General features: G+C 37.5%; 1 protein-coding gene across 2 annotated transcripts; it reads right to left on the bottom strand.

The window, feature by feature from the left end:
* Nucleotides 1-549: 549 nt before the first annotated feature.
* Nucleotides 550-4083, bottom strand: LOC145109450 (uncharacterized). 2 transcript variants are annotated; one of them, XM_079046603.1, is made up of 11 exons: nucleotides 3970-4046; nucleotides 3791-3861; nucleotides 3248-3637; nucleotides 2862-2930; nucleotides 2343-2681; nucleotides 1998-2133; nucleotides 1729-1891; nucleotides 1521-1646; nucleotides 1253-1447; nucleotides 919-1041; nucleotides 550-832 (listed from the first exon to the last, which is right to left on the bottom strand). In XM_079046603.1, exons 3-11 carry the CDS (start codon nucleotides 3495-3497, stop codon nucleotides 740-742), a joined length of 1494 nt encoding a protein of 497 aa, XP_078902729.1. In that variant the 5' UTR covers nucleotides 3498-3637; nucleotides 3791-3861; nucleotides 3970-4046; the 3' UTR covers nucleotides 550-739. The 2 variants fall into 2 exon arrangements, with proteins under 2 accessions (XP_078902729.1, XP_078902728.1); XM_079046602.1 differs by having other exon boundaries at nucleotides 3791-4083.
* Between the last annotated feature and the right edge of the window lie 23779 nt (nucleotides 4084-27862).

The following is a 27862-nucleotide window of genomic DNA, read 5'->3' on the forward strand; positions in this document are numbered from 1 at the left end:
ATAAAAGTTGATAATAAAATGTTTATTTATTATTGATATTATTAATTGTAAAAGTTAATAATAAAATGTTTGTTTATTATTGATATTATTAATTGTTTAATAACCATTATGTTGATAAATATTCTTGTTCAAATACATAATTAGGAAAAGTATAAAAGTACAGCGACACATTTGTCCATTTTGGCTTGCAAACAATCCTTTGAATACATGCACAAATAAAACAAAAAAGCCATATAATATATATATAATATATTTTGATCACGGTCATCGACATAAGGTCGTAGGGATGAGGACAAAAGGTGTTGGCTCTTTCCATACACTTTCGATCACCTCTTTCATTTTTTGGGCTCTTTAATTAATTGGTGGGAGGGTAGGTAGTAGGTAGAGATGTATGAAGAACACAAGTATATGAAAAACAATAATATAATAATTATTAACAAAGTTTGATTTTGTAAAAACTTAACTTGGATTTTTATTGAGCTTCTTGTTTGAACGAAAACATATGAATAATGTAAGCTACTAAGACTTGATACTACTCGTCTACTACGATTTAATGTCCCCAAATCACATTTGTCGCGGTTATGGAATTAAATTCAACTTAACACAACTTATACTCCAACATTATTCTAATCAATTACATATTCCAAAATCTAGTTTAGAAGCTGTACATCATTTTCTATATCACTTTTATTTCAATATCTATTCTTGAAATACCCAAAAAAAAAAAAATGACCATGATTTATAGTCCAAGAAGATTGTAATTATTGTAATCAATTTCTTTCAAATGAATGCAACATAGCATGCATTCTGGCAACTCTTCGGCCTTGTTCCCCTGCAGTCAAAATCAATATTTATAATAATTTTAAATGTTGAAAAAACTAAATATAATAAATAAATAAATAATTCAAAAATAATAACCTGGATGGTGAGCCCAAAATCAAGTGTGCAATGCTTTAACCTCTCTTGAAATGCTCCAAAACCTTTTCTAGATATGTAACTAAATCTATGCATGTCCAAATCAATCTCGAAATAGTTCTCCCCCTGAAATTAAAAAAAGGGAAAACTTTTAAAAAGTTATTTAACTTTAAGGAGAAACCCTTGATTTGATTGATTTCTTTAGTAAGTCGTATTTTCTGTATAAAGTAAAAAAGAAACACTGATATATATATATATATATATATATATATATATATATATATATATATATATATATATATATATATATATATATATATATATATATATAGCTTACCAGATAAAATTCATGTTGAGGACGTGAAAGGACAGGTTTTTCATTGTAAGCATTCATTAATTTCCTTTCACCCCCACTTAATTGAAGATTTTCTAAATTTGTCACTCTCCCCAAAATCTTTAATCTTTCTCTACATGGTGCAATTGTATCTACTGGAAAACCTCTAACCCTTTCCACCTCATCATCGATCATTTTCTGATACAAAAACAAAAAACTCAATATTTTTATGTTACAAAATAATAAGGTTAAAAAAAAAAGACGATTATACCCTTATGTTTTCTTGAAAATGGGGAGGGAGTTCTTCGTAGTTTTCCGAGAGCTTGAAGTAAAACACAAAGCTCATTCCTTCTCCATCGTATTCATGTTGGAATAAAGCGGGAGGATAGAGGGGTATCTAAGGAAAATGGATCATAAATCATAATTTATGTAATAGTGTTTAATATATTAGTTATTTATAAATTTTAAAAAAAGTATACCTGAAGATTTACAACAAGTAAAGGAGGGACTTTTCCGGAAGATTCGAAATTCGGAAGCTCAACAAGACGGGCAATATGGTCAATTTTACGTGGAGATAAAAACACATCCATTCCAATCGGATAAAAAGCCGCATGATTTGAAGCATTTTCTTTCTTTTTATCTCTAACAAAAAAACAAGAATAACACACTATTAGGATTAATAATCACACTCGATAATAATAACAATTTATATTTAAATATAATTTTATAGGAAGTAAGAATCTTATACCTTAAATAATTATGTCCCCGGACTTTAAAAGTAGATGGTTCAAGTGGGGACCAGCAATCCGACATTTTCTTGTCAATTGGACAACATGGAACTTGTGAGCCGGCTTTTGGTCTTTGAATCACGGCTTTTGGGGAGACTGAAACACAACACGATCACATTATGGAATGGAATCATAGAACATTGGAATGGAATGAGTTATTCCATTCCATTGACCGTCATCATATTTGATTTTGGCTTGAAGGAATGGAACGAGTGTTATGTGCGATTAGAAAACTAAATTGGTAAACTTTAAAAATACTGTGTACAAAAAATAAGATAAAATTATATAAAGCATAAGAGTCTTACATATGGAAAGATTTGATTGGCCTTCCCTCCATTTAAAAGAAAGCATAGAAGTAACTTTCTTTTTTGCACTTGGAGGAGGACTTGAACATGGTGATTTACTACTCTTTACATCTGTTGAGGTGGTGCAATTTAGACATGGGAGGCAATTATTTTGTGAAATTCCAAAATTGTGGGACCCATTTGCGTATAAAGTAGATACTCCATCTATGGAAGATTGTGGTGCTTGATTTGGCTTTGTTAGTGAATCGGATGTGGAGAAGGTTGAAGATCCTTGGTGTACTTGATCTGAAAATCTTGGAGTTACTGATGCACTAATAGACCCGTTTTGAGACATGATATCTGTGTGATTAATAAACACACAAATTAGCAATGTACGTTAATTGATTTGTTTATTATAGAATCTTACTTTCATTTCTTATTATTACAGTGTTGTACTTTGAAAAATCCACCCAATTATAGCAATGTCTAATAAGAAAAAATTTGAAAGTATAATATTAAGAAAATGAAAACACTTATTACCATCTTGAGTGCTGTAGAAATCTTCATCTCCATCAGAATCCATCCCATTTGCAGTATCATACCAACATTCTGAATTTTCAATAACAAGAACATATAGTTTAAAAAATAATACCTTAAAGATGAACTCATAGCTTAGTTTTTAACAAAGGGTCCATTGAAAAAGTATTCAAAGCTCATTTATTTCGTTCTAAACTGAAAGATTCATCTGGTGAATTTCAGCAGAATGTAGCTAAATTGTAGGTTTGATTTTTGATAACAATGCATTCATGATCATAAAGAGAAGCAAGAAGCAATTATGTTGTAGTTTTAATCGGCTAAGGGATGAGTAACAGGAAAACCCTAATTGCAATCATGAAATCGAACAAATTAGGGTTTCTATGAAGTACCTTGAAATGTTGGGTTACGGAATGAGCGACGATCCATGGAATTCGATGCACCAGCAGAAGGATCGATTTTGTTCCGAGATGAATACTTATTTGCAGCATCAGTCTTCGACTTCCTACCAATTCGTCTTCTTCGTTTTCTCCCATGTGTTCTTGCGTTAATTTTTGGTGCTAATTCACCATCTGGAACATCTCCATGTTCTTTATGACCTACGCCCACGCACCCTTTTGCCTTCGATCCACATACTCCCATCTCTCTTACACACACAAACACCAAGAACGCGCAGTGGGAAACAGCAGCAGAAGCAGCAGAAATCAATTAGATAATGACTTGTATGATCAGATTTTATACGTTTATCCACAAAAAACGGTGTCGATCCACTTCTTGATCCCCTTGAGATAAAATTTGAAAGATTCCAACAATTATTCGTCTAACCCACTTATTTATTGATCCAATAAGATACATAAATCAATCCCCATAAAAAGGGAAACAAGCAAGAGCATAATAAAGTAGAATCAATCGTATTATATGTATTAGAGATTTACCCACAAACTCAGCAAAGAAACATCAACCCGCCAGTGAAAACAGATGAGCAGGAAGTAGTGAAGCAGAAAGTCTGAATATTTGAAGAAAGAAATTTTGTGGGATATTTTAATGGATGACAGAAAAGGTGTAGCTACGAAATTGAGAGATTGAGATGGGTTTAACTTTAATCTGTCATCACCTGCATTGCTACACAATCGTTGTTGAACAATCTGATACCACACCGAACATCTTTAAAGCATTTTTTGTTCAATTCTTTTTCTTTTTCTTTTCCGTATGTGGACTGAGTGTTTCATTATTTTGTCGACCGATTATTTAGAGAGGAAATTACAGTTTTTGTCCATATTTTGAAATTTTGATACGGTTGGTACTCGTTGTTTCTAAATTCATCAGGGTCGGTCCAACATACTTATAATTTTATATTTTCTATTTATTGTCTTTTTATTAACTACACAAGAAATCGATTAAACTAACCATTATAAACTACGTATTGAACAAATATAATCATTTTTCTGGTATTAGTAAAATTATCATTTTTTTCATAACACTATTTTTGAGTTAGACTCGGATTTCAAAGTTTCTATTTCGGAATAATAGTCATAATTATTACCATTTTGGAGTTAGTTTTTATTGTTTTTAAATAATTGTTGTCATTCAAACTCTCATCTCCAATTTACCCTCACATATCACTTTATGATTTCATTTACCATTAAAGTTGATTAGATTGTCTAGTGATGGAAACCTAGTGGTTAGTGGTTAAGTAGTGAGATTTCACACAAGAGGTCTATAGTTTAAACAATGACACATCTAAAATATTGTTATTGTTCAGTGATTTATCTTTCACATAAGCCTTAAGCGGGTTCATGTTGGTCACTCAGATGACGCGATTTACTATTTCTTAAAGTTGATTATATTTCCCACATATCATTTTACCTTCACTTGTCATTTTATTATCATATCACATTTTATTATCATATCTACCACTAAAATTGATCAGATCTCTCACATATTGTTTTACCCTCACACCACTTAAATTCATTAGATTTTTCACCTACTCCATTTTCATAATCTATTTAAACCAGTTTAGATACTAACAAAATTCATACCAAAGTCGATTCAAAACATATTTCACAGCAAAAGACATTATTTTAATTTTCCAAAAATGTCTTCCAATTTGTTGAAATTTATTTTCAACTCTAGTCGTCCTTCATCCTCCAACAAATGAGTTAAGGACTTGGGCATCTTTAAATCTATAAGGAAGTCGGTAGATGCCAGACAAGCAGAGTACAGAGAATTGAAAGTGAATCTAAGCGAGTCGACTACATAATCGTTGTTGAACAATCTTATACCACACCGAACATCTTTAAAGCATTTTTGTTAAATTCTTTTTCTTTTTCTTTTGCGTATGTGAACTGAGTGTTTCATTATTATGCCGACCTATTGTTTAGAGGAAATTACAGTTTTTGTCCATATTTTAGAAATTTGATACACTTGGTACTCATTGTTTCTAAATCCATCATGGTCGGTCCAACATATTTGTAATTTTCTATTTTCTATTTTTTATATTTTTATTAAATACAGAAGTGGATTATGCTAACAATTATAAATAACGTGTTCAACAAAAATAATAAATTTTCCAATATTTGCAAAATGATCATTTTTTCCGGAACAATATATTTTAGAGTTAGACTCCGGATTCCAAAGTTCCTATTTTTGAATAACAGTCATAATTATTACCATTTTGGAGTTGGTTTTTTATTGTTTTCAAATAGTTGTGGTAAATCCAATCATCTCTCAATTTACCCTCACATATCACTTTATTCTTCCACTTACCATTAAATTTGATTAGATTGTCCCTGAAAATATCTTTCGATTGGTCGAAATTTATTTCCAACTCTAGTCATCATTTAACCTCCAACAATAAGTTAAGGACTTGGGCATCTCTGAATCTATAAGGAAGTTGATAGATGTCAGATAAGCAGAGTACAAAGAATTGAAAATGAATATAAGCGAGTCGGCCAACAAATGAAGGATAAAGTAGGAGTCATTGAAGACAAGCAAAAGTGGATAAAGGAAACAAAAAAAGAAATCCAAACCCCTGAGTGTTGGATAAAAAAAGTCTAACATACCGTTGACATTATAGATTATGCGTTTTGGAATATTTATGAAAAAATAGCCTAGATGAAAACATGAATTGATTAATAGAAAGAAAAATTCACATACGACTATCTTGAATTTTAGTTCATAAAAAATGAAGATGTATGATTTTGTATGTATGGCCATTTCTATTAATGACAAGATATTGTTTTATGTTTTTATGTTTTATGTAACATTTATTTGATATTGGGTTTGTTAAACTAAGCTAAATGTGTGATCATAAGTAAAAAAGAAACACAAAAACATAAACTAAAATCAAATATTCTCATATGTTTAACATAAAAAAAAATACAATGTCTAAATGGACCACTACTTGCAACGGGTAAGCCATTTTGTTATCTGTGAAAATCATCTACAATATGTGTCACTCATTTGGTGATGCAACCCTCAATGCTCACATATTTACCAAATGTCAAATAAGCAACATACGAAAACCCAATAATCCCAAAAAAAATAAAAAACTATCTCTTGGCTACCCCAGTATTTTGATAGCCAGTACAATGATGTGGATACTTGCTCGTATATTATAAACCAATATGTTGTATGTAATTTCTGCATAATAATTGCTACCCTAAAAAATTATCATAATTGGACGAGGTACCCCAGGATATAATCACCAAACTACAACCTGGTATTAAGAAAAAATTCTTTTCCCTAAATATGAATTTATACTCATCAATCTTGAAATAACATTTCCATCCACTTCATTTCATGAGTATGTAACAACTTTTTTGGAGAACATATAATGCATAAGCAAATGGCCCCCTTCCACACCGATAAGAAATAAACACCAAACTACAACCCGATATGTTGAAAAGTAGTTTTATATATGACCATCACTTAAATAAGATGAATTAGCTTTAAACTATGTGACAACCCGAAACTTTGTCCGTTTCCGTTACGCGAGTTTCGTTAATAAAATTTCGAATTTGTTAACTTTTCCTTCAAACTTTTTGGTTTAGAAAATAATCTAGTTATATTTAATTAAATTATTTACGAGTCGGAACCAAAATCGCGCGGAAACCCGATTGTTTCGAAAAATCAAGCATTTGCGGTCTAAATGGAATTACGACCGTTAACGTGTTTACGGCCGTAAACCTGTTTACGGTCAGTAACGAGTGGACCCCCACAACACCCCCATAAATACGATGCATCCACCTTCATTAGAACATTTCTGGCCAAAAACTATCTCCTTCTCTCTCTAAGAACATTAACCGTAAACACTCAAAACGCCTTCAAACTTCGGAAATCATCAAGAAACCACGTTTGGAGTCACTAGGGAACGCCTGGAAACGATTATCTCATCGAAATCAGCAATCAGAATCATTTTCTTGAGTTTACGGTCCACCTTCAAGAACCGTAAACCCTGTTCTTGAGTTTACGGTCCAACCTTCAGAAACCGTAAACTCTGTTCTTGAGTTTACGGTCCAAGCCTTCAAGAACCGTAAACTCCTCGTCGACCGTAAACACCTTTTTGGTGGTACTTTTGGCTGAAAACTCACTTTCATCGATTCGATCAAGTCCCGGTAACATTCCTCAACCGAATACAAGTGTTTTTATGACACTTTATCTATCGAAATCGCTAATTTTGATGCATATATGTATTTATTTGATAATAGGATTTCGTTGAGTGTCACGTGCAACACCTCAAGGATCTTCATTTCAGTCAACGATTTCACGCAACGACTGTCAGTTCATACCCCTACATTTTTCCATATTTTCAATGTTTTCAAGGGGGAGATACAAGCTAAACATAAATGTTTTCAAAACTCATGCAATTCTCATACTTTAACCCTTTTGTACTGTGTTGAGCATAAGGGACGTTTTCACTAAAATTGCATAGTTTTCCGGATTCGCTATTCACTACATTATGCATGCAAACTATAATCGGTATAGTTTGGGATTTTTCTAAAACATATCAAGTATAGAAACTTTCACTACTAAACATATGTGCTGAAACAGAAACCGTTTACAGTTTGCATCACTACTTTATCATGGTATTCATAACTGAAATTATCACTATATACGGTATACATACGGATTTTCACTACGGTAGAACGCTACTACACTACATGTAAACTAGATTGTACGATACTGTGAGGCGCTACTTCACTACTGTACCCTTAGGTGTACAGGGATAAATCCTACCACTGTATAACCAGAGTCTCCTGGAGGGAGAGCGTGAGATTTGTGAATAGATCTATTCGGGACTGACAATCCCACATCTGGACTGCTAGCTACAGTTAGGCGGGCACGCCTGAGATGTACAAATGTCACTTAACTCGACGCCTGAAGAACGTTGGAAAGGTCTCTAGTCATATCAAGCATGGTTATACAACTCACAATATGTATAAATCACCTTTAGTTTACAGCTTAACACTCTTCAACAGTTCTACTTTTACTAAATAGAACTGATACACACTACGTATTCTGGCTAAAGCCAGGGTTTTTCAAACAGAACCGATTATGCAATGGGATCACATATAAAATACTTACACTTCATGATTAGATTTAGCTAGTCACATGAGGTAGTATTTTCGCATATCACTACAGTTTTCAGTAACGAACATTCATGGTTTTATACGAAATCGATAACGCTACCCTTTTCATCAAAGAAAATATCGGATTTTCTTGGAACATACAGATATTCATGGTTTATTACAGAACTGATAACACTACATTTTCACTAAGGAAAATATCGGATTTTCTTGAAACTATACAAATATTTTCCGAACTCATCAACGATTTTCACTACAAACCACCGCTTATGAACTCATCAGCTTTATGTTGATATTTTCAAACTGCTTGTATTCTCGGGAAATCAGTAGACAGGTACTTGCTGGATTTTGAGGAACTAAAGCATTAAGAGTTTTTAAGTTTTTACTATACAAAACTATTGGATGTAATTTAGACTATGTTTCAAAACTGATGTAAACATTTTTATTTAAGAATTCACTGTAATGGTTGTGTTGCTATGATTGCTGTTATTCATTGGTTGTGATGTTATACATGACGTCATCTGCCCCAGAACGTTTCCACCATCGGTTTCGGGGTGTGACAAACTAATCTAGCAAACGTTATCAAGAAATTCAGGTTTCTCGGAATCAGGATGAATCCCAAGGAGGACCTTCTCAAGTCAATGAGCACCTTTTTAAACCAAGGAGCACCTTTATAACCAATGATCGCCTATGCAATTCAAGGAGCACCTTGATGAAAATCCCCAACCTTCGTAAAAATGATTTACATTTATCCAAATTCTCCACCCCTTAGAAAATGTTGCATTCTCTAAATCCAAGTGCTTCAATGGCTTCGTAGTGTGAAAAAAATCCAATGAATTCTTCATAATGCGCTCTTGATGACCCAAATGCGTGATGGGTTTTTGAGCATTCTAACACTTCCTAAGTGTACATGCAACCCTAATAACCTTGAATCTATGTTTTCTCTATATACATGCAAATTTCTTTTTCAAGGTTATTTCCTAACTAGCATGGCATGAGGATTACATAAAACATAAAAACTAGTAGAAATACATACCTTGTTGTTGCTTGGATTCCTTCAAGACTTTGTGAGCCTAACACCCCAAATGTTGTGCCTCAAATGCTTCACACAACACCACAAGACTTGGAATAACTTGAGAGAATATCACTTAGCACTCAAAATCGGTTATGCCCTCTCTAGTAACCCCTAGGTCCACTAGGTCACCATTTTGCTAGCCATAGGGTTCCTTTTATAGTGTTGTCACAATTAGGGTTTACACATGAATGCCCTTAATTGTCATGACTCTTGATTTCTCATGACCCATGGGTTTGTAACTCCCATGGACTATCCATGGAGCTCCATATGGTTATAACCAAACCCATAAACCATGGATCATTAATCCACCATAAAAGAATTGATGATTGTCATAATCAACCCTATATATTTAATTAGTCTCACTTTGATCACCAAATTAATACTAGATTAATACTTGACCAATACTAATTAAATAATACTATTATTAATATATTATAACTTATAATATATTAATAATCATAAGTGCCTTATTCTCTCATTTAGTCTATCCAAGTATTGCAATGCCATGCAACCCAAATGGACCATGCCGGGTCGGGTCAAGTACATACCAAATAAAGTTATGGACTTAGACACTATATCCAACAGTCTCCCACTTGGATAAGTCTAATAACTATATTTGCAAATATGACTTCAAAATCCGACTAGCAATCGTAGCTCTTTCAAAGTCTCTCAGAACTGAGATGATGATGATACGCCATTTAAGATAAGTGATCATATAATCCTCTGTTCTCATGATATCAGCCGGACAAACACATGGAACATGGTCTTACTTATTGTCCAGCATTTGTTTCTCGATCTCTGATTTGTTTCGACATAGAAATAAATTGAACACATCAATTAGGTTCTGACCGGGCCCGGTACATAGGTCAAAACCAAATCATCGAGGGGCCCAGATATCGCTTCTATTTCTAGAAGGAACAGATAAACTTCGACTGATATGCTTGTACTAACTACTTGTTGAATTATTCACAAAGGCACGTTTTATGACATCGAGTTACCAATGCGTTTTCGTGCAATCAATGAATAACCAACTCATAGTCAACAACTCATATCTCTAGGTTTGAAGATTTATATGATATTACCGTCTCACGATCACTCGAGATAAATTCCATGAAGTGATACAAGTGAGCATGGGTTGGATCCAATACTCAGCCCTTATGAGTACTCATGAATGTTGTAGCAACCATTGCATTGTCCAAAGCACTTTTAGACAAATCATACAAGCCAAATTCATGACAGTCTTAAATCAATACTTACTTCCAAAGTTTGACTGACTGTGGATGGTTTGAATAATAACATAATTATTCTGGAAGTAAAAACATGCAAAATTGAAACATAGTAAACAATCAACACAAGATAGTAACACCTTACTCATAAATAAATAACAACTTTTATTTATCATCAAATGTCAATTACATTTTACAAGTTTCAGGAATCTAATTATTGAAACTAATATCATCCTTCAGCCCAATGCGCCTCGCATGCTGTAAATGCTTAACCCTGCTCAGTCCCTTCGTGAGGGGATCTGCCGGGTTCTCATCTGATGATACCCTCTTAGCCACGAGGAGTCCTTCTTCTATTCGATGTCTGATGAAATGGTATTTTCTGTCAATGTGCCTAGATCTCCCGTGATCTCTCGGTTCCTTAGCCAAAGCAACCGCACTTTCGCTGTCACAGAAAATTTCCATTGGCTCCTTTATAGCTGGTACAACTCCAAGGTCTCCGATGAAGTTCTTTAGCCATATCGCCTCCTTAGCTGCTTCACTTGCTGCTATGTACTCTGATTCACAAGTAGAATCAGCTACTGTCTCCTGCTTGGAACTTTTCCAAGTAATTGCCCCTCCATTTAGGATAAAGACCCAGCCTGACTGAGAGCGGAAATTATCCCTATCAGTCTGGAAGCTAGCATCGCTATATCCTTCCACTCTCAAGTCATCACTGCCTCCGAGGGTAAGGACCCAATCCTTAGTCCTCCGCAGATACTTGAGAATGTTCTTTACCGCTGTCCAGTGTGCCTTGCCAGGGTTCCCTTGATATCTACTGACCATGCTCAAAGCAAAGGCCACATCAGGGCGAGTACAAGTCATAGCATACATGATCGAGCCCACAGCGGAAGCATATGGTATATGACTCATCTCAGCTATCTCAGCCTCTGTATTCGGACTCTGAGTCTTACTTAGCTTGGCATTACTCTCGATTGGTAATTATCCTTTCTTGGAATCTTGCATACTGAACCTCTTCAGCACCTTATCCAAGTAAGTACTTTGACTAAGTCTAATTAGTCTCTTACTCCTATCTCTCAATATCCTTATCCCTAGGATATAGGCAGCTTCCCCAAGGTCCTTCATAGCGAAACACTTCCCAAGCCAGGACTTAACCTCCTGCAAGGTTGGGACGTCGTTTCCTATGAGAAGTATGTCATCCACATACAACACCAAGAAGCTAACTATGCTCCCACTAGCCCTGACATACACACAAGACTCATCCTCACTCCTAGAAAAGCCAAACTCTTTGACTTTCTCATCAAAGCAAAGATTCCATCTGCGAGATGCTTGTTTCAATCCATAAATGGATTTATCAAGCTTACACACTCTATTAGGGTATCTTGTATCGACAAAACCCTCTGGTTGAGCCATGTAAACATCCTCAGCCAACTTTCCATTAAGGAAAGCGGTTTTGACATCCATTTGCCATATTTCATAATCATGAAATGCAGCTATGGCTAACAATACTCTAATAGACTTAATCTTAGCTACTGGTGAAAAGGTCTCATCATAGTCAACTCCCGGAGTTTGAGTAAAGCCCTTCGCAACCAGTCGCGCTTTGTAAGTATGTACCTTTCCATCCATGTCGGTCTTCTTCTTGAAGATCCATTTGCACCCAACTGTCTTACGACCTGGTACATTGTCAACCAAGTTCCAAACTTGATTGTCATACATGGACTGAATCTCGCTGTCCATAGCCTCCTTCCATTTAGCAGACTCAGGGCCTGCCATGGCTTCCCTGTAAATATTAGGTTCATCCAAATCTATTAGTGTACTATCACTAATAAATGTATCACCTTCAGTGGTGATGTGATAACCATAATAAAAATCAGGTGTGTTCCTCACCCTAGTGGAACGTCTTGGAGGTACAGACTCATCTATCGGATCAACAGGAGGTTGGTCGATAGCATTTGAGGTTCCTTCACCACTTGACTCTTGAAGCTCTTCAAGGTCAATTTTCCTCCCACTGTCCCCTTGGCTTATGAATTCTCTCTCACGAAAGACTCCTCTTCTTGCTACAAAGACCACATTATCACTGGGTCTGTAGAAGAGGTAACCAAAGGATCTCTGTGGGTAGCCGATGAAAATACACCTCTCACTTCGAGGTTCAAGCTTATCATGAGTCTCACGCCTCACGAAAGCTTCACAACCCCAAATCTTTATGTGGTCCAAATTGGGAACCTTCCCAGTCCACATCTCGTGAGGTGTTTTGGCAACCTTTTTAGTAGGGACTAGATTAAGGATATGGGCGGCAGTCTCTAAGGCATACCCCCAGAAAGAGATTGGTAACGAAGCTCGACTCATCATGGAACGAACCATATCCAACAAGGTTCGATTGCGCCTCTCAGCTACACCATTCAACTGTGGTGTTCTGGGAGGTGTCAATTGTGAGACAATCCCACATTCCTTAAGATAGTCAAGGAACTCAATGCTAAGATACTCTCCTCCTCGATCGGATCGGAGCATCTTGATGTTCCTGCCCAATTGATTCTCCACTTCCTGCTTAAACTCTTTGCACTTTTCAAAGGTTTCTGACTCATGCTTGATTAAGTAAATATATCCATATCTACTGTAATCATCAGTAAAAGTCACATAATAGCGATTAGCATCCCTTGTAGCAACTCTGAAGGGCCCACACACATCCGTGTGTACAAGGTCCAACAAACCTTCACCCCTATCACAAGTACCTGTGAAGGGTGACTTCGTCATTTTTCCAAGTAAACAAGACTCGCAACTATCATCTGACTTGAGGTCAAATGATTCCAAGACTCCAGCCTTTTGGAGTTGGCCTATGCGCTTCTTGTTAACATGTCCAAGACGACAATGCCACAAGGATGCTTTATCCAAGATATCTAAAGAATCAATATACAACACATTATTTCCTAGATTGTCTACAACATTCACAGCTTCATATACACCATCACAAGGTAATGCTTTAAAGTAAAATACATCATTGTAATAAACATTAATAGCACCATTTTTATTATCAAATGAAAATGAAAAACCTTGTTTGTACAAGCCATGAAAAGAAATAATATTTCTCGCCATTTCGGGCGAGTAACAACACTTATTCAAATCTAACATTAACCCATTATTAAGCAATAAAGAATAAACTCCTATCTTGGTAACAGGTGATGCTTTCCTGTTGCCCATGACTAAGTTTATCTTCCCGTGCTCCAATTGCTCACTTCTTCTTAGTGCCTGCAAATCAGTACAAATGTGAATACCACAACCTGTATCAAGCACCCAAGAATTAGCATTAGATGAGTTATTAGACAATATTGTGTAAATACCTGCATGGGTGGGTTTAACCTTCCCATCCTTTACATCTTGCAGATATTTAGGGCAGCTTCGCTTGAAGTGTCCCTTATCCTGGCAATAGAAGCACTGTGCTTCCTTTGGGTTTGAAGAAGGAGTAATGGGACCTTTCTTTGTCCCACTTGAAGAGGAACCATCAAGAGTCTTACCCTTGGTACCCTTCGAAGGGCTTTTCCTCTTCTTACCCTTTCCCTGCCCAATAGCCAGAACAGGGGCTGTTGAAGGAGTAGAAGTAACAACCGCTTTACCCTTAAGGCCATTTTCAGCTGTCCTTAAGAGTCCTTGAAGTTTGCTAAGTGTGACTTCCTCCTTGTTCATATGATAAGTCATACGAAACTGATCATAACTTGGAGGTAAGGAATGGAGAATGATGTCAATCGCCATTTCCTCAGGAAAGTCAACATTTAGCTTCAGCAACCGGTCAACGAACCTTTGCATCTTCTGCAAGTGACCGGTGATGGGTTCACCATCCTTCATCCATGCGGTTATCATGGAGGAGATGATTTCATACCTCTCCTGACGCGCGCTCTGATGGTACCTTTCCATCAGATACAGGTGCATCTCATAGGGGTAGAAATCTTCATAGGATTTTTGAAGTTCAGGAGTCATGGTGGCCATCATGATGCATGCTACTTTAGTAGCATCCTTTTCATGTGCAACAAACTCCGCAAGCTCTTCAGGAGTAGCAGTGGCTTCACTCACACCCTTAAGCTCCCTATCGAGGACATATTCTTTGTCCTCATAGCGGGTAATCATTCTGATGTTTCTGATCCACTCATTGAAATTGGATGCATCAAAGATGACCTTACCACACAAGTTCATAAGGGAAAAGGAGCATGTTGGGTTTGAGCCAGAAGCATTGTTGGAAGACATCTGAAAGGAAAGAAAGACAAGTTTCATTAGATTAGGAATCCTTAATAATTCACCCAAATGAAATATTAAGGCTAGGATCCAACAAACTATTTATAGTTGGAAGAGGGATAGCGTAATCCATACTATAAAATATTTGAAGGTAGGTAAATGACGATTTACCAATTTCCACCATAAGAACGAAATATTTTATTATTAGGTTTTATTGGTTTTGAAACTCCTAGATCTTTTGAGATACATTGAACTTTTCAATGGCATGTTTGAATCTCGATTGTGCCCTCTCAAGTTTGTGACTGGGATGCCGAGGATCACAAACAAGGTGTGAATAACCATACAAATTGACTTGGTACCCTCAACAATATTACCTAATCGATGTGCCGGTTAACCACACACGCTCCACCGATCTATAATAAAGTCAAGTTACCCTTTGCCACTCTTACTAGTCCATGTTAGTGTGCCGATTAACCACACACGCTCCACTAACGACTTGGTAAGGTATAAAGTGTAATTTTATGGGCTAGCACCAATTTCACATTTTCCTAAAGTAACTAAGATTGGGAATTTATAATGTATAGTTACTTTATAATTCATTATACTTTTAACGAGTATTTAAAGTCGTATCCTACCCGTTTGGCTAACAACCCTCCACCGATCAAGGAAGCGGTGGGTGAGAGTGGACACCCATTAAGTCACCATTTTATAGGCAACAACCTTATACCCCCCTTATAGACCGGCTTCGTGAATGAGGCCTACTAACGGTAAGAATGACATATTCTTATACATATCTATATAATAAAATTATAATAATAGTATAAGTGTTGATTTTTAAACTTTTTAAAAATCTAAGGTTTAATTTGGAATTAAAGTATTAAAGTGTAAGACTTTTCAAATTCCAAAACTTGAGGGCAAGATTTGAAACTATTCCAAGTCTCTTCAATTTGTAACTTATGAGTTTTAATGGTTCATAAAATGAAGACTCTTCATTTTATGAAACTTCTTTAGTTCTTTAATCACAATTTAAAGAAGTGACTTTTGGTTATCCATAACTTGAGGACAAGTTATGGACACCATCATTTCCATTAAGATCATGAATTAAACATACATGGAGGTTACATATAATTCCTATGATCTTCTAAAAACTCATAAGAACACAAATTCATGTCAAGCAATTTCAAGAAATCATATAAACATATACAATACTTGAAAATTGATAAAAGTCATGTAAAATGGGTTAACATAATCATTATCATTTTGAAAAACAGATTTTACAAGTCCAAAACAGATTGGGATAATGATCTTAATCCATTTCCAGCAACAAAACTCGAAAAAACTGTCCAGCACGCTCCTACTCGCCGAGTGCATTATTCTACTCGCCGAGTAGGATGAATTTGTTCATGGACTCGGCGAGTCCTCCCCATGGACTCGGCGAGTCCAGTCGTCAGAGTGCAGAATTTTCGATTTTTAAGCAGTTTTGCATCAAGTATACAGAAAACAATCCTAGGCTCTGATACCACTGATGGGTTTTTGAGCATTCTAACACTTCCTAAGTGTACATGCAACCCTAATAACCTTGAATCTATGTTTTCTCTATATACATGCAAATTTCTTTTTCAAGGTTATTTCCTAACTAGCATGGCATGGGGATTACATAAAACATAAAAACTAGTAGAAATACATACCTTGTTGTTGCTTGGATTCCTTCAAGACTTTGTGAGCCTAGCACCCCAAATGTTGTGCCTCAAATGCTTCACACAACACCACAAGACTTGGAATAACTTGAGAGAATATCACTTAGCACTCAAAATCGGTTATGCCCTCTCTAGTAACCCCTAGGTCCACTAGGTCACCATTTTGCTAGCCATAGGGTTCCTTTTATAGTGTTGTCACAATTAGGGTTTACACATGAATGCCCTTAATTGTCATGACTCTTGATTTCTCATGACCCATGGGTTTGTAACTCCCATGACTATCCATGGAGCTCCATATCGTTATAACCAAACCCATAAACCATGGATCATTAATCCACCATAAAAGAATTGATGATTGTCATAATCAACCCTATATATTTAATTAGTCTCACTTTGATCACCAAATTAATACTAGATTAATACTTGACCAATACTAATTAAATAATACTATTATTAATATATTAGAACTTATAATATATTAATAATCATAAGTGCCTTATTCTCTCATTTAGTCTATCCAAGTATTGCAATGCCATGCAACCCAAATGGACCATGCCGGGTCGGGTCAAGTACATACCAAATAAAGTTATGGACTTAGACACTATATCCAACAATGCGCTCCTAAGAAGCTAAATGTGCTCTTGAAGAAGCTAAAAGTGCTCCTATGTTTCTAAAAGATCTCTTGTGTTTGAAGGTGTGCTCTTGAAGAATCAATGCTCTTCTAATCATGAGAATGTCCCTTATACTTCATAATGTGCTCTAGAACTTCATAATGTTCTTTGGTGACCTAATACACTTCTAGAGTATATGAAAACCCTCTTATACTTGAGAAGGCTCCATTATACTTGATCATGTGCTCTAGATGAACCAATGCACTCCTAAGCACTATAAATGCGCTCTTGATGAGACAATACACTCTTTTATAACGAGGATGCACTCTTTAGCTTCAGATGCGCTCCTAAGCAATGAGAATGCGCTCTTTTGAACCAAATATCCTCTTATGCATGTTAATTCCCTCTTGTTCATGTAAATTCCTTCTTGTGAATGAGAATGCACTCTCATATGAATAGTCCACTTGATGTTGAAAGTGATACAATCATGCTTTGCCACCTCTTGTGCGATGTCCGTTTAACCTCCAGGTTTTGGAGGAAGTTTCATGAGGAGTTAGGTACACAACTGCATTTCAGCACAACATATTGATGCGTAAATAATTATGCACTAGTTAACCTACTAATGTAACTAATTATTATTTCCTAAGACAGCGTACCTAGTTGAAAATAGAATAGCACAATAGTCGGGTATCGAACACAGGGAACAAAATGATTAGCTAATTGTATCTACTAATTACCTAAATTACTATTTAAATAAGGAAATGGGTTTTCTCTAGTTTTACAACACTAGAAACTTAATTAATCAAGCTAAACTAACTATCAACTAATGAAACAAAAACTAAAATTAAAAGCAAGAAACACAAAAGACGATTTTAACCAAGATAATAAAGAGACTTTCGTTTAACTTCGATATACTTGCTATTATGGTTGATTTATGGAAGTGAAATGGATTAATGCTTCATTGGTTAACGATTCCTAAGATGACCAGGTTATTTCACTAACATAATCCTTTAGCAAATAAGTTCATTCATACGGTGATCAAGTGGATAAACTAATAAATTTACTAGTGTTCGGTTCGAGTTAAATAAGACTTATAATGGATTGATTAATTTGGTTCATTAAATCAATTCAATATATGATTGGTTGTCATATATTAGCTCCTACAATTACTTACCCATTTTTCTATTTAACCCTAGGTTTTGGTCAAAACACTAGTTCTATAATTTTGCAATTCACAAAGATCATAAGATTCAAGTTCAATTAAGAGTGATGGTCATGCAAACTTAATTAAACTCATCAATAAACACAAAAGTAGTTATCATAAGCATAAAGAGGTTCTTTAATAAGCTAAAGTAACAAATAACCAACTAATCATAATCCAAACCATAAATCAAACCATAAAAAGTGAAGCAACCTAATCTAAACGAAATTTATAGGTTTTTAGCCCATGATTTCAGCAGGTAAACACATAAAAACGAAGTTCAACTTAATATTCATGATTAAACACAAGAAGAAAAACGTAATAGGAAGTTGTTTTGCCTCAAATCTCTCAAATCCAAGCTATAATCGATCTTCTGCAACTCCAAGCTTCAAAGTGTGTTCTTGGCCTTCAAAAGACGACAATAGCTCCAACAAAAGTTGGATTTTCGGAGGATTATGACTTCTATTTATAGTTTTCTCAAAGTCGGTCCACCACATCGTGGCAATTCCACCACGACGTGGTCTTCAGATTTATTACTTAATCTGCAAGTCTTCGAGGTTCGACGGGAAACTTCAAAACACCACGTCGTGGTAATGTAACCACGTCGTGGGAATGGGCATTTTCTTCATTTTTGCCTTAATCCAAGTTCCTAGCTTCCAGCTTCCATCTTCCTTTTTGCTCCGAGCATGTCTTTTACCACTAAAACACAACATACAATAGATTAAGTATCTTTTGTTCTATAATGGGCATAAAAATGGCTAAAAATATTAAGATATGATGTAAAATATATATATAGATATGCACATATCAAAATACCCCACACTTAATCTTTGCTTGCCCCCAAGAAAACTAATTTTTATCTTACCATTATTGCATAAAACAATCCATTTAAAACCCAACCATTATCCCAAGACCACAATACATGTATTTCTGTCTATGATTCCTAAAAACTTCACATTCCTAAATACTCAAAATCCTTATGAACCTTCACCCATTAGCTTATACGACATTCATTTTGCAACCCTCTGAATCCATCCCCAGGAATCTTTCTTAACCTCAAGGTATTTTTGGTTAAACTACCAAGCATACATAAACTCTATAAAAAATTACAAATTTGATACCACAATGGAGCTCTTTGGAATTCTTCTCTTCTTTGATATTTGCTTTTCAATTTCTTTGAATTCACCACCTTCTTGTTTGATTTTTGGTATCGTCAACTTTTGACTCTTCAGAATTTTTGATTTTCATACTTTGACAACTCCAAAATTCTTTCAATTTTTTTTTTGTAATTTCTCTCTTTTTTTATCTCACTTTTTTTTCAAATCCTACATGCTTAAGCAAGGAGCTTAACTTCAACCTTTATTGGTTAAAAGGTATTAGTCTAAGTGCAATGACTACATAAGCTCTGCTGGATGGATTTCTGGTACACGCTGCAAAACTTATTACATCATATAAACTACCAGATTATCTTTCATGTCTCATGACTTTTCACTAATAATGGAAAGTCACAAATACACTATAACATGTGTTGGCTCAGGTAAACATTTAGGCTCTCATCGGATCATCCCACACAATACTAGAAAAAAAATTAATAAGCAAGATTTTCCTAAATTAAACTATTATTTCAAGTTTATATGAATGCATATGGTAAAGACTAGCAATTTTATTATAAGCCACATCGTGGCTGGTAGAAAGTCACGACGTCACGAAGTGAAAACTCGCGACTGAGCTATCTGGAAAATGTCACTGTGTAGGAATAGATTACCACGGTGTGGTGGTTGTGTTGATCACGATTATGTTAGGTGGCCACGACGTGGCTATGGGTTGGCCAGGACGTGGAGACTCGCTGAAGTTGACCTTGACCTTGACCATTGACTTTTGACCTGGTTGACTTTTGGCCATTTGGATAGTATTAGAAGGTGGACTAAGGGTTTACCTTGTATGGTTTCTTAGGAGGTTTATAGCATCCGATTCATTGACTGTGAGAGCTGTTAGTTGTTAACTACGTCTGCAAGGTAAGTCTTCTCACTTTGTGTAGGATGCTAGACTGTCTTTGTGACTCTTGCGTGTATGTTGGGCGAGGCCCATTTGTATATTGGGCGGGCCTGTTATATATGTTGGTAGAGGCCTATTGTATGTTGGGTGGGGCCCAATATGACGGGTGGGGATCGATAAGTGGGCAGAGCCCGCTGTTATGTATGGTATGTGGTATTTTGGGGAACTCACTAAGCTTTGGGCTTATGGTTTTATGGTTTAAATATTTTCAGGTACTACCCGTTCCAAAGGGAAGTGCTCGGCTTGACTACATAGCATCCCCCTGATAGTTGTTTCGTATTGATTATTATCATATTACTCTGATGTTTGATAGATACATTTTACTGTGATTGGTTTGAAACACTGATTTTATGGTTTTGATGGTTTGAAAGTGAAAATTTTTTGTAGTATTTTTTGGGTTGTTACAAGTTGGTATCAAAGCCTTGGTTTGAGGGATTCGGGCACACTCTCGGTTGTGTCTGAACTCAAACTGAGGAATTGATAATCTATTTGAAATAAAATAGTTTTTCTAAAAAGATTTTTACAAAGAAAGGGGTGCAATGCGTGCAATCAGCCGAGCTCAAGTAAGTGATTCCCAAAATACCCATACATGAGTATTATGCTTATTATGTTATTATTTGAGTTGCATGCTAGATTAGGGCCAATGATACCTTTAGGAATTGCATGATAGAATTGTCTGATTTGTGTGATGCCTTGTAGCCTGGGAGAGATTGGATTCTTATGTATTACTTGGAGTGTATATTGACGAAGTTAATTGCTAAGTGTATGGTTGTAGGCTTAGGGTGGAATCATTTATTCGATAATATATTTGATCCCGTATTGTGTATAATTTGCATGCGTAAGGCAACCGATGGTGTTGGTAGAGGTTCCTAGTATTGTGGAAGCAAGTAAGATGAGGATTCCTATGAAAGCCTAGGGAGTGTTGTAGCAAGTTATGTATGTTGATTAGCATAGGGTTTATGAGAGTTGCCATGGTTAAGTGACTTAGAGGATTCAAGATGATTCTTGAGGAAAGTACGGATAGGTGTGGAAGGTAGTATTGGGCTCGTACTACTGGAAGCACAGGATCCGTACTCAAATCAAAGAAAATCACGAAGATCCTAAGAAGCTTGTAGTGTGAGAATTCCTTCGAGTATGTTCTGATCGTTTATATGTTTGCATTTTAGTATGGTAGTGATCACTCGAGGATGGGGTTCTGGTTCAACATCCGACATTGAACCGATTAATAAGAGGATACGCGAGTTCAGTGCGTCAGATATCACTTGCGGTATTATGGATGATACTCCTGTGATGTTTGGCACCATCAAGGAGGGGATTATGGAGCTATTTGATGATCGCTTGGGGGCCTTCCGAGCCGAGATCGCAACTGGTCGGTTAGGGCACAAACTCTCTCTTTTCAGGAGTTCAAGGATTGTGGATCCCCATAGTTCTTCGAGAAGAAGGGCCCTATAGCTAGAAGACGATTGATCGCTGACATGGAGAATGCTCAACGGACGAGTTTCTGTCCCAAGGGGTCGAAGGTGGGATTTTCATCTTGCCTTATGAGGGATGGAGCCCGCGATTGGTGGGAGGAGGTTGGTCACTCCTTGGGAGTCGAGGCCATAGCGTCCATGACATGGGAGGAGTTCGTGACGAGATTCAGGGCTGATTTTGCACATGCTATTAAGTTGCATCAGTTTGCGAGGGAGTTTCAGAACCTTCACCAGACTACGGAGACTGTGGCAGAGATCACTGCCAAGTTCCGAGAGGGAGCATTATTGGTCCCACAGTATGTTGTAGACGAGGAGATAAAGAAGACGAGGTACCATGACATGCTCCGGGATGACATTCATAAGTTTGTGAGCATGTTGAGCTACAAGACCTTGGAGGACATGATTGCTAGAGCCCGGGAATGGGAGATTGAGTTGCAGCTTCTGATGAAGCGTAAGTCGGAACATGTATAGATAGTGTTGGGCCAGGAGAAGATGCCCAAGACTTTTGATTCACGATCGAGGGGCCAGCAGGTTCGGGGACATTATGCCAAGTGTGGGAGGTCTCATGAGGGGAGTTGTCGTGAGAAGGGAGGGAGTGATTTAATTACGGCTAGACTGGACATTACAACAAGGATTGCACTCGGGGAGATCTTATATGCTTCCATTGCAATCAGACGGGCCATAAGAAGGTCGGTTGTCTGATATTATCAGGAGGAGTGACGAGGGCTCCTGCTCCATCCACGCTGAGGATTACCGACGGTCGGGAAGGCAAGGCAGAGGCTCCTATGGTGAAGAGCAGGGCATTCCAGTTGACAGCCGAGGAGGTACAAGCATCACCATATGTGGTTACCGATATGTATCTTTACCATATCTTTTACTACTTCATTGTTTATGCTTATGTGTGTGCTTGTTTACATTTAGGGATGTTTTTGGTGAATGGGTTTCCGAATCTTGATTAGCGACGCTTCATGGACCCTGGAATATCCATCGGAGGTGGATATTGTTGATGAGCGTTCAGTTAGTGCTTCGAGAGTTCATCGGGGATGTGTTTTGAATATGTTCGGTGAGAGATATTCGATTAATCTGCATCTGATTCCTCTGCGACGGTCGAAGGTTATAGTAGGTATGGACTGTTTGGGCCTCAATGGGGATATGATTGATTGTGAGCACTACTTAGTGAGAGTTCGAACCCCAAGTGGGGGAGAACTATTTATTCATGGCGAGGCTTCTTAGCATGGACCGGTTGTCTACTCAACTAAAAGAGTTAGGATGTATCTTCAGCAGGGGTGCTCTGGATTCCTAGCTTATGTTGTGGATACACGATTTAAGGACAAGAAGATTGTGGACGACGTCCCCATCGTTTGGGAGTTCCCCATGTGTTTCTCGAGGATTTTCCAGGAGTGCCTCTTGAGAAGCAGGTTGAGTTTCGAACAGATCTGATTCTGGGTGCGGTGCCGATAGCCAAGGCGCCTTATCGCTTAGCACCCCCAGATATGAAGGAGTTGTCTACACAGCTGCAGGAGCTGTTAGATAAAGGATTCATCAGACCGAGCAGTTCACCGTGGGGAGCACATATCCTGTTTGTGAAAAAGAGGGATGGTTCACACATGATGTGCATTGACTACCAGGAGTTAAACAAGTTGACGATGAAGAACCGTTATCTACTTTTGAGGATTGATGATTTATTTGACCAGCTTCAGGGTGCATCTTGGTTCTCCAAGATTGATTTGAGATCAGGTTATCATCAGATGAGGGTTCAGGACAAGGATATGCAGAATACGACCTTCATGACTCGTTTTGGAGACTTTGAGGAGGGAGAGGCTTTATGTCAACTTCTCTAAGTGTGAGTTCTGGTTGCGCGAGGTGCAATTCTTGGGGCACATCATCAACCAGAAGGGTATATTGGTCGATCTGGACAAGATCGAGGTAGTGATGCAGTGGGAAGTTCCGAGATCACCATATAAGATTCGAAGTTTCCTTGGTCTAGCAGGTTTTATCGGAGGTTCATTCAGTATTTCTCCAAGATTGTTTTTCATTTGACCCATTTGACAAAAAGAATGTTATGTTTCCGTGGGGGCCTGAGCAGCAGGCAACATTTGAGACTTTGAGGCGGAGACTGGGTGAGGCTCCGATTTTGATTCTTCCTGAGGGCATGGATGACTTTGTGGTTTATTGTGATACATCTATTTTGGGTTTGGATGCAGTGCTTATGTAGAGGGGTCATGTGATTGCTTATGCATCGAGGCAGTTGAAGCCTCACGAGGCAAATTACCCTACTCATGATCTAGAGCTAGGGGTTGTGGGTTTTTCCCTCAAGATTAGGAGACATTATTTATACGGGGTCAGGTGCACTATTTATACTGATCACAATATTCTAAGGTATCTGATGGATCAGCCGAACTTGAACGTTAGACAATGTATATGGCTAGATGTGGTGAAAGATTATGACTGTGAGATTATATACCATCCCGGGAAGGCCAATGTTGTGGTCGATGCCTTGAGTCGCAAGGCAGCGAGTGCACCCATCAGAGATCTAGGTTTGAGGATAGTTATCATTTCACCACTGTTAGATATGATCAAGAATGCTCAAGTAGAGGGATTGAAAAAGGAAAATCGAAAGGAAGAGAGAATCAGGGGTCAAATTCCATTATTTTTCAGGGATAGTCAGGGATTATTGACTTAGTGCGGCACAGTATGGGTTTTGATTGCTGGAGGGGTTAGACAGACGATATTGGAAGAAGCTTACAATTCGAAGTTTTCGATCCATCTGGGGGCCACAAAGATGTATAGAGACTTAAGATTGAGCTACTGGTGGCCCTGAATGAAGAAGGAGATAGCATGGTATGTGGAGCGGTGCTTGACTTGCCAGAAAGTCAAGGCCAAACATCAGAGACCCCACGGCAAGATGCAATCGTTACCTATTCCCATGTGAAAGTGGGAGGAGATCACTATGGATTTTATTACGAAGTTTAAGAACGGCGTGTGGGGTGGATTCTATCTGGGTCATTGTGTTGACCAAGAGTGCTTATTTCATCTACATTTTAGAGAGCATATCAGCCGAGAAGTTGGCTGACATCTACATCAGGGAGGCAGTCGCTCGTCACGGGGTCCCAGGTTTCAGTGGTCTCTGATCGCGATGTCCGTTTCACCTCCAGGTTTTTGAGGAAGTTTCATGAGGATTTAGGTAGTCATCTGTATTTCACCACAACATATCACCCCCCCCCCCCGATTGACAATTCGGACGCTCGACGACATGCTCAGGTCATGTGTGCTAGATTTTGGCGGGAGTTGGGACACTTATCTTCCGTTGGTTGAGTTCTCATAGAACAACAGTTATCAGGCTAGTATTGATCGACCTCCTTTCGAGATGCACTACAGGAGGAAATATCGGACCCCGGTTTGTTGGGGCAAGGTCGGGCATCGAGTTATAGGGAGTACTTGATGGGTTTTCTGCATTCTAACACTCCTATGGTGTACATGCAACCCTAGAAACCTTGGATCTATGTTTGACTAAGATACATGCAAATAATTATTTTTCCAAGGTTCTTATCCTAACTAGCATGGCATGGAGTACTTGAATCAAATAAAACTAGTAGAATTACTTACCTTGTAGTAGTAGTTGATTGCTTGGAGTTTGAGAGCCTAGCACCAATAATGTGGATGCCTCAAATGGAAGTCACAAATCACCACAAACTTGGAAAGTTGATAGAATAGTCACAAACTTCTTGAAATCGGCCCTCTTAGTTTACACACATCAACTAGTGCAATTTCAAGAACCAAAGCCTCCTTTATATAGTGTGGTGGATTAGGATTACATCCATGTAAACCCTAATACCCATGTCTTTTCATTTCCATGAGATCCATGGGTTAAAGCTCCATGGAGTATCCATGGACTTTCCATGCAAGTCTAGCCCATTCCAAATAAGCATTAGCCCACACTATATAAATACAAGAGCCCATATTTAAGTAGTCATACTTTTGATCTCTAAATTAATTCTAAATTAATTATAGACCAACACTAATTAAATAATATGATTTTATATTAATATATTAGAACTTATAATATATTAATAAATCATAACTTATACTATTCTCAAAAGATTATCCGTAAATTGTTCGGGTGAAGTGCAACCCAAATGGACCATGCCGGGTCGGGTCAAGTACATACCAAATATAGTTATGGACTTAGACACTATCTCCAACAGTCTCCCACTTGGATAAGTCTAATAACTATAGTTGCAAGTATGACTTCAGGAACCGATCAGCAATCGTAGCTCTTAAAACTCTGTTGAACTATGAAGCGCCATTTTAGATAAGTGATCATATAATCCTATGTTCTAGATATCAGCCGGACAAATACATGGAACATGGTCTTGCTTATTGTCCAGCATTTGTTTCCCGATTTCTGATTTGTTTGACATAGAACTTAACTGAACACATCAATTTAGTTCTGACCGGGCCGGTACATAGGTCAAAACAAAATCATCGAGGGGCCCAGATATCGCTTCTAATCCTAGAAGGAACAGATAAACTTCGACTCGTATGTTTGCTCTACTACTTGCTGAACTACACACAAAGTCACGGTTTATAACATCGAGTTACCAATGCGTTTTTGTACAATCAATGCATAACCAACTCATAGGCAACAAATCATATCTCTAGGTTTGAAGACTTATATGATATTACCGTCTCATGATCACTCGAGATAAATTCCATGAAGTGATACAAGTGAGCGTGGGTTGAATCCAATACTCAGAACTTATGAGCACTCATGAGTGTTGTAGCCCCGCTTTGTCTAACATCTTAGACCTCTACAAGCCAACCCATGACAGTCTTGATTCATATCTACTTCCAACATATGACCGACTGTGGAGAGTTTGAATAATATGATATAAACCATAACATAATTATTCTGGAAGTCAAAACATGCAAAAAGAAATAATAGTAAACGATTGACAAGAGATAGCAACACTTTACACATAAATAACAACTTTTATTTATCATCCAATGTCAATTACATTTTACAAATTTCAAGATTATCTAACTACTAAAACTAATATCATCCTTCAGCCCTATGCTCCGAGCATGCTGGAGATGCTTAGCCCGAGTCAGTCCCTTCGTGAGGGGATCTGCTGGGTTCTCATCCAATGATACCCTCTTTGCCACGAGGATTCCTTCTTCTATTCGATGTCTGATGAAGTGATATTTTCTGTCAATGTGCCTGGATCTCCCATGATCTCTTGGTTCCTTGGCTAAGGCAACCGCACTATTGCTGTCACAGAAAATCTCCATTAGCTCCTTTATAGCTGGTACAACTCCAAGGTCTCCGATGAAGTTATTTAGCCATATAGCCTCCTTTGCTGCCTCGCTTGCTGCTATATACTCTGATTCACAAGTGGAATCAGCCACTGTCTCCTGCTTGGAACTTTTCCAAGTAATTGCCCCTCCGTTTAGAGTAAAGACCTAGCCCGACTGAGAGCGGAAATTATCCCTGTCAGTCTAAAAGCTAGCATCATTGTACCCTACAACTCTCAAGTCCTCACTGCCACCGAGGGTAAGGACCCAGTCCTTAGTCCTCCGTAGGTACTTGAGGATATTCTTTACCGCAGTCCAGTGTGCCTTGCCAGGGTTCCCCTGATACCTGCTAACCACGCTCAAAGCAAAGGCTACATCAGGTCGAGTACACGTCATAGCATACATGATCGATCCTACAGCTGAAGCATAAGGTATTCGACTCATTTCTGCTATCTCAGCCTCAGTACTAGGGCTTTGTGTCTTACTCAATCTGGCGTTACTCTGGATGGGTAACTCTCCTTTCTTGGAGTTATGCATGTTGAACCTTTTCAACACTTTGTCCACATAGG

The sequence above is a fragment of the Lactuca virosa genome, chromosome 4, assembly GCF_052849685.1.
Source record: "Lactuca virosa cultivar CGN04683 chromosome 4, Lactuca_virosa_CGN04683_v6, whole genome shotgun sequence".
Classification (NCBI taxonomy): domain Eukaryota; kingdom Viridiplantae; phylum Streptophyta; class Magnoliopsida; order Asterales; family Asteraceae; genus Lactuca; species Lactuca virosa.